Here is a 7,500-nt window from a genome sequence, read left to right as displayed (position 1 = left end):
CTCCTCCTCCACCCGAGCACTGGCTGGAGGTGAATGGGGGGGGGGGGGGGTACGTCATGGCATTCTTGTTAATCATAAGTGAGTGAGATTTTAACCTAATGGAAAAGATATGCAGGTAAAACAATTTGACATCAATTAAATAAACAAACAAACAAGTAAATAAACAATCAAATAAATAGACCCTGTGTTAGACTTGTGACCTGTCCAGGGTGAACCCCGCCCCTCACTCAGTGATTGGCACCGGCGACCCCCATGACCCAAAAAGGAAGAAGCGGGTAAAAGATAATGGACGGATAAATAAATAAATAATTTTTCTTCTTTCGGCTGCTCCCTTCTTCAGGGGTCGCCACAGCGAACTAACTCACTCGTTCTGACGCTGGACGTCCTTCCTGACACAACCCCAGACACCGAGCTACCACAGCCTCTGAGTGGAGCAGAGCTGCCTTGTAGGGTGCCCGGGGGAGCAGATGGTGGGGGTTAAGAGCCTTGCTCAGGGGCCCAGAGAGAGGCAAAGGAGGGTGGAGGCAGGTGCTTCACCTTTCCCACCCACATTTTTTATGCTGTCGGTCCAGGGAGTTGAACCAGCAACCTTCCGATCACAGGCCCAACTTCTCTAGCCTCTGTGCCACCACTCCCCCCAAACAAATAAATAAATAAATAAAAGTTAGCGAGTTAAAATAATCTCCTCACAGTTTTCTGTTTGTTGTAAAAGAAACTAGTCCAGATGAAATGATTTGACCTTTGTTTTTGTTTTTTTGTGTCTTTTTGGCAGAAAACAGGTGCATTTTTCCGGGAGGTGTTTTTCCTCTCAAAGTTTGTGAATCTTGTGGGATTCCCACCTTTAGCTGTTTTCTTTATTTATCAGGAGTTGAGGTAAACTGATGGTGTCTGGGTCTTCATCGCTCCATCATTGTTTCCGTGCAGTTTGACTCACATGTGTATTTACAGCTTGTTTATTTACTGTAATCAACCTAAACCTCTGGAGAGATGGCAATCAGCTGACTGCACCTTAATTATTCCCTCTGAGGTATTATTAGGCAGGTAGCAGGGACTCAAGCTAATTACAGCTTGTAGAAGTGTGCACGTGTGTGTGTGTGTGTTGGAGGTGGGAGTGGGGGGAGGTCAGCGGACAGTTTGTTTTCCACCCAACAATCTTCCAGCTGCTGGTTCCTGGTGCTGACACTGTCACACCAGCAGAGATCTGCAACCCTTCACCTCGTTAATGCTTGACCGCATGGCTGACTGGATGGCTGAATGAGTGAATGAATGACTCACTGTGCTGGGTGCTGACTCAGTGGATGAAAATATTAATGAATGACTTGGTGTACTGGAGCAGTGTGAGTGCACACGTCGACGTTTCACCTGAAGGTGCATTTTGACACTCGGCTCTTGGTGACGTTTCCCACATCATTTATTCCTCAGTTTTTTCATCCGTGTCATTTTTTTTGATTTCCATTTTAGGTTTTTAAGAATTTTTACTGGGTGGCAAGTTTAGCAGTTGGGGTAGCACGGTGGAGCAGTGGTTAGTGCTGTCGTCTCACAAACAGAAAGTCCCAGGTTCGCATCCCCGGCCTTTCTCTGTGGATTTGACTACATGTTCTCCAGTTGTGGGATCATTGCGTACTTTTAAAGTTTTGTTGAGGGCTGTCAGGACCCAAAGGTGCAAACACCATCCATCCATCCCTCCATCCATCCATCCATTATCTTTTCCCGCTTATTCCATTTTGGGTCATGGGGGTCGCTGGTGTCCATGTCCAGCAATCACTGTGCGAGGGGCGGGGTACACCCTGGACGGGTCGCAAGTCCATCACAGGGCCACATAGAGACAAACGAGACAAACAACCATTCACTCTCCCACTCACACCTAGGGACAATTTAGAGTTACCAATCAGCCTAACATGCATGTTTTTGGTCTGTGGGAGGAAACCGGAGTACCCGGAGAAAACCCACGCATGCATGGAGAGAACATGCAAACTCCACCCAGAAAGGCCCCTGGACCGGGGTTTGAACCAGGGACCTGCTCGCTGAGAGGCAGTAGCTCTACCAGTTGCACCACCATGCTGCCCAGGTGCAAACACAACAGAAGGAAAACTAATTTCAAACATAGACTCGTCATTAACGCTCAGTCGTTAAGCTGATAGTCCTTTTGCATGTGAAGAGCTAGTTCTGGCTGTCAGCAGCAAACTGACTGGTCCACTACGAGAAGGTGCTGCTTGACTGTTGCAGCTCCTCAGACTGAAGAAGTCTTTTGGATAAAAGACTAAATGTTTTAACAGGAATAATCCGTCCAGAGGACCTGACCTAACCTAGTTAGATTAATCTACCTGGATTATTGAACATGCATCACATATCTTCATTAATGAGTTAAACGAGCTGACAAGGCACCAAGAAACAAGCAGGAGTGTGCAAAGAGCCAGAGGCAGACACAAACAGGAGCCGGTAGAATATATACAGTAGTCCCTCACTACTTCACACATCATTTTTCACGGACTCGCTCTATCACAGTTTTTCAAAATAAGGTTGGACATGACACACAGTTGGCTGATTGATGGATGAGCCGCACGATCGGCATGGAGTTTTTATTTAAAATAAACTATTTAAAATTATTTAGCTCCTGCGGCACTTTTGTGCAGCCCATACTGCAGGATGAACTTCCTGCTGCAGCTGATCAGCTGATCACTGTGCAGGGTGGAGAAGTGGGCGTGGCCAAGAGCGCTTGCAGGTGACAAAGAGCAGCGGAGGCAGGGAGCTGAAATCATGACATTCTGTGCTCTTTTAGAGCGTTAAGAATTTAAAATGCCATATATATATATATATATATATATATATATATATATATATAATAAACTACTACTTGTGCTAGTTTTTCACTTATTGCAGGTCTTCAGGGTAAGGATCCCCCGTGATAAACGAGGGACTAGTGTAACCTGAGGGCCACGATTACTGAGGGCAAACAGCTGGGCTGACTTCCAACAGGTGTGTCAGGTGGTGTAGATTCCCATTCATCCAGAACAAAACAATCCTAAGTGGTTCAGTAGAAGACAACTGGACTTCTTTAAGACATTTGACCTCTCATGCAAAAGGCTTCTTCAGTTCTGATGGTGGGTTTGAGTCATTGCGGTGATGATCACATTGATAAAGCCGTTGGGGTCACGAGTCTCTGAGCCTCCCGTCCATCATGTGGGTCGTTTGACACCACCTTGAGAGACGAGTCAAAGCTGCACTAAAGGTTTTAGAAAGATGGAGCCTGAGGCCTCCTTAATATAATTGTTTTTTTGTTTTTATTTCAAGCACTATTCTAGTGTGTCACTCTCAGATGGAGACTGGTTCACCCCAAGAATCCAATACCTCAGCACAGCTCAGTGATCCAGTGCAGCGAGGAACGTCCACACGTCTGTACTGAAGAAACAAAACAGCAGCTACACAAACACAGAAGAGCCAGTTCATCAGTTCAAGACTCAGCAGCTCATCTGCATCTCCACGACAACAGACACTCTTCTGAGGACAGTAATGTGCAGATTTTAGACATGGAAGACAGGTGGATCAAAGAGGACTGAAATAAACTAAAGCAACAAACATTAAACCGAGAAGTTGGCTACAGGTTCCTTTTGTCCAACACCTTCAGTGCAGCTTCGACTCGTCTCTCCAGTTTCAAAACCATCCAGTTCTTCATTTGTGTGGCCCAGTAAAGCTGACGTGTTGGCCTCGTTAGGAAGAATTCAACAAGCGTCGACTCAAGAAAGAACGTCCAGACCGTTAACTAAATATAAACTAAAAATAAAGAGACAATTCACAAAATAAGAATAAATTAAAAGAATTAAATCAAAATCCAACATCCATCCATCCATTATCTTTACCCGCTTCTTCCATTTTGGGTCATGGGGGTCGCCGGTGCCCATGTCCAGCAGTCCAAAATCCAACCTGACAAAAATAAATAGGAATTGATTTGAATCATTCTTTTTAATTAACTTTGAAAGTAGTTTTTTTTAATTGTTGCTCACATTTATTTATTAGAATAAAACTTGTTCCGATCAAGCTCACATTTCTTTGCACCATAACCAAGTTCTGTTACGGTATTTTCCCAAATAAACAACCCATCATTGATTTCAATGACATAAGCAGGATATTATAGGCTTTATGTTGGAGTACATACTTTTTTATTTAAACCTTCATTTTACCAGGAAATAAATCCATTGAGATTATTAATCTCTTTGATGAGCAAGTCCTGGAAACATTGCAGGGTTACAGGTTACTGACTCAACAATAATCTCATGCTAGGCATCGCTACGACTCTGTTCTGTCCCTTGTGATGCGTTTATGTGTAAAAGTTGTTTCATTGCTTATCTTTTTTCTCCATCTTGTTTGACCAGTGGCGTAGACCTATTTCAGATGGCGCTGAAAAACAAAATACCACAGAACTACATTGTGGCAACATAGCACACGCAATGCTAACACATTAGCGCTCACTGCGCTAAAAGTTTTGCACACACTATGCTAACAATGATGCACACGCCATGCTCACACCCTAGTGCATGCTTTGCTAATACAGCAGCATTGCTGACATCATAGCACCTTGTTTCCACCCTTCAGCCTGCAATAAACAGAAGTGCACCGTGAACATTACATTGTGCATTTTACTAGACAAATTTACTTTTTTTGTGTTTTGTAAAAAAAGAAATAAAATTCAGAGTCCACCAACATATGAAGCAAAACACAAACCAGCATGACAGCAGCCAGCTAAAATAATATCGTGCTCTGTTCAGGGACAGTTTTCTGGTTTGGACGGGGATGGAGGCGTCTTCTCAGTCACTGAAGCAGCTTCATTCAGGCCTTGGTTTTTATCTGTAGGCTAAATACAGTAAGCTGTGCTGTAGCTGTTATGGACCACTGTTTGCTGATGATAACTTTGTTTTGCTCAATTAAAATTGTGTTTTCATTAAAGCCGTCGCTCGTAGTTTAAATATACTTTGTGTTCTGATATAACTGTAGTTGTTGAAACAACCCATGATCATCTCGTGCATTTACAGAGTGCTTGTCTTGAATAGACACTCAAAAGTGTATCAATCCTCTTGAAACTGTGTTTGACTTTGCATTGTGTTGCGCTTTAATATTTAAATTAAAAGAACAAAGGAAAGAAAGGCAAGAGTTCTTCAACAGTCGAAGAACGGGCCAGTTGGTGAAGCATTTCCTATTTGTTAATGACGGCTTCCAAGGCCACTTGCCAAGGCAGCAGCACCAATAGAGAAGGCCTGTTTGAACAGTGAGGGGGGGGGGGGGGGGGTAGATGTGGGGACACTGTCACTGACGGGACCCCTAAACCCCATCAGCCCCCTCCTACCTGGTACGAAATGTGCTGGAACAGGCAGCTGGGACTGGCTGTCACTTCCACCAGTGTCTAACTGCTGCTGTGGGACTCCGCTCCCTTGATTATCTAACACTGGGTCAGCTGGTGTGGACAGTAAAGTGGACTCACTGAAAACTTAAAGATGTCCAATAACAATAATCAAGAAGAGAAGGAGGACAAAGACCAAGATGCTGATGAGAAAGAGAAGGAGGTTAAAGTTCCAGTACAGGAGGTCTCTGAGAAGGATGCAGCTGAAGATCTTGCACCCAGACCCTCACCCAATGGACATCAGTGTCAGGCTATGAACCGCGGTATCTTCCTGTCTTCCACAGTCTCACCAGCAGCCGAGAGGATCCGTTTCATCTTAGGAGAGGAAGATGATGGACCAGCACCCCCGCAGCTCTTCACGGAACTGGACGAGCTGCTGTCAGTGGACGGACAGGAGATGGAGTGGAAAGAGACGGCCAGGTAAGAGCTGGACTGCAGCTGTTTTTAACCTGGGTCTTCAGAAACTTTCTTCACTCGCTCAACATTTTAAGACTCGGTACAAAAAGTGAAAACTCCCCACATAAATGGGGGAATCTAACCCCTAACCATGCCCTCAGGCTGTAAAACACTTTTAAACTTTCACACACAAAAAAAAAAAAATCTCTTTGAACTGAGTATTTAGTTTTTAGCGTCACAGCAAACTTGATCCAGTAGAAACCGTCTCCGCTTCCTCTGTGCGGTCCGATGGACGATCGGGTGCAGCAATCTCCGGGAGAAACAGGATCCCTGCTGCTGCTTGAGAACATCGAGTTGATTTGTCCTCCGGACCTCTGACCAATCATCCAGCTGAAAAAAGTTTTGCTGCAGGCTGACTGGTTTACAAATTCAAAGTTTGAATTTTTTTTTCTAGTTAAATATTCTTGTCTGTGCTGCTTTACCTGAAATAAAATTAATAAAATGACAAATTAGGATTAAAATAAAAGCTGTTGAAGAAAAAATGCATGAAAATATGACTTCTGTTTCTCTAAAAATGATCCAAAGATGCTGTTAATAAACTCATCCATGCTCCCTCAGAGACGGCCTCTCTCACGGTTAAGAGCTAAAGCAAAGTGGAAGATTTCTTTTTGTGTGTTGATAAATGCCCAACGTGTACAGAACCTTAAAACTATTTGTTGTAGCAATACTAACACTCTAAAAAGAAAAGAAAAATGTATACAACTATAAAACCATACTTTATACTCAGATTTATTGTAAAGTTAGATTTATTTCTAAATTAACATTCACATAGTTCCTTTTAATATTAACCTATTCAATTGTTAAATCATCATTAAATCATTCACACAGGTCATAAAATGTTAAAATGTAAAATTTATCTAAGGAAGCTGCAGGTTGTGTTGAATCTCCACTTCTTAACAACTTCCCATCCTGAGCAAAATATTGGTGACACTGGGAAGAAACAACTCCCTTTGAACAGGAAGAAACCTCCTGCAGAACCAGAACCAGACTCATGAGGGGTTCTCTGCTTTGACCGGCTCGGGTTAGACAACAGAATGGCTGGGCCAGGTGTGGATTCCATGGTCACGGTGTACATGTAGTTTCTATGGTCCATGTGGAATTTGTATGGTCCAGGTGTAGTTTATATGGTCCAGGTATAACTCTAAGGTCCATATGTAATTTCTATGGTTCAGGTGTACATGTAGTTTCTATGGTCCATGTGTAATTTGTATGGTCCAGGTAGAGTTTCTATGGTCCAGGTGTAGTTTCTAAAGTCCAGGTGTAGTTTAAATGGTCCATGTGTAATTTGTATGGGCCAGGTAGAGTTTCTATGGTCCAGGTGTAATTTCTAAAGTCCAAGTGTAGTTTCTATGGTCCATATGTAATTTGTATGGTCCAGGTGTAGTTTATATGGTCCAGGTATAATTCTAAGGTCCATATGTAATTTCTATGGTTCAGGTGTAATTTGTATGGTCCATATGTAGTTTATATGGTCCAGGTGTAGATTCTATGATCCAGGTGTAGTTTCCATTGTCCACGTGTAGTTTCTATGGTCCACGTGTAGTTTCTATGGTCCAGATGTAGTTTCTATGGTCCAGGTGTAGTTTTTTCGGTTCATATCTAGTGGCTGTTGTCCAGGTGTAGTTTCCATTGTCCATATATTCTATGGTCCA

General features: G+C 43.1%; 1 protein-coding gene across 1 annotated transcript in view; it reads left to right on the top strand.

Annotated features, from left to right (window-relative positions):
• Positions 1-7,500, top strand: part of slc4a4a (solute carrier family 4 member 4a) — a 63,538-nt gene that overhangs the window by 21,605 nt on the left and 34,433 nt on the right. The window contains exon 5 of the mRNA XM_037680856.1: positions 5,677-5,812. Coding sequence (XP_037536784.1) covers positions 5,677-5,812 — 136 coding nt within the window. The remainder of the gene's footprint in view (positions 1-5,676; positions 5,813-7,500) is intronic.

The sequence above is a fragment of the Nematolebias whitei genome, chromosome 8 (assembly GCF_014905685.2).
Source record: "Nematolebias whitei isolate Nwh7 chromosome 8, NemWhi1, whole genome shotgun sequence".
Taxonomy (NCBI): Eukaryota; Metazoa; Chordata; class Actinopteri; order Cyprinodontiformes; family Rivulidae; genus Nematolebias; species Nematolebias whitei.
This window is presented reverse-complemented; position numbering and strand designations above follow the sequence as displayed.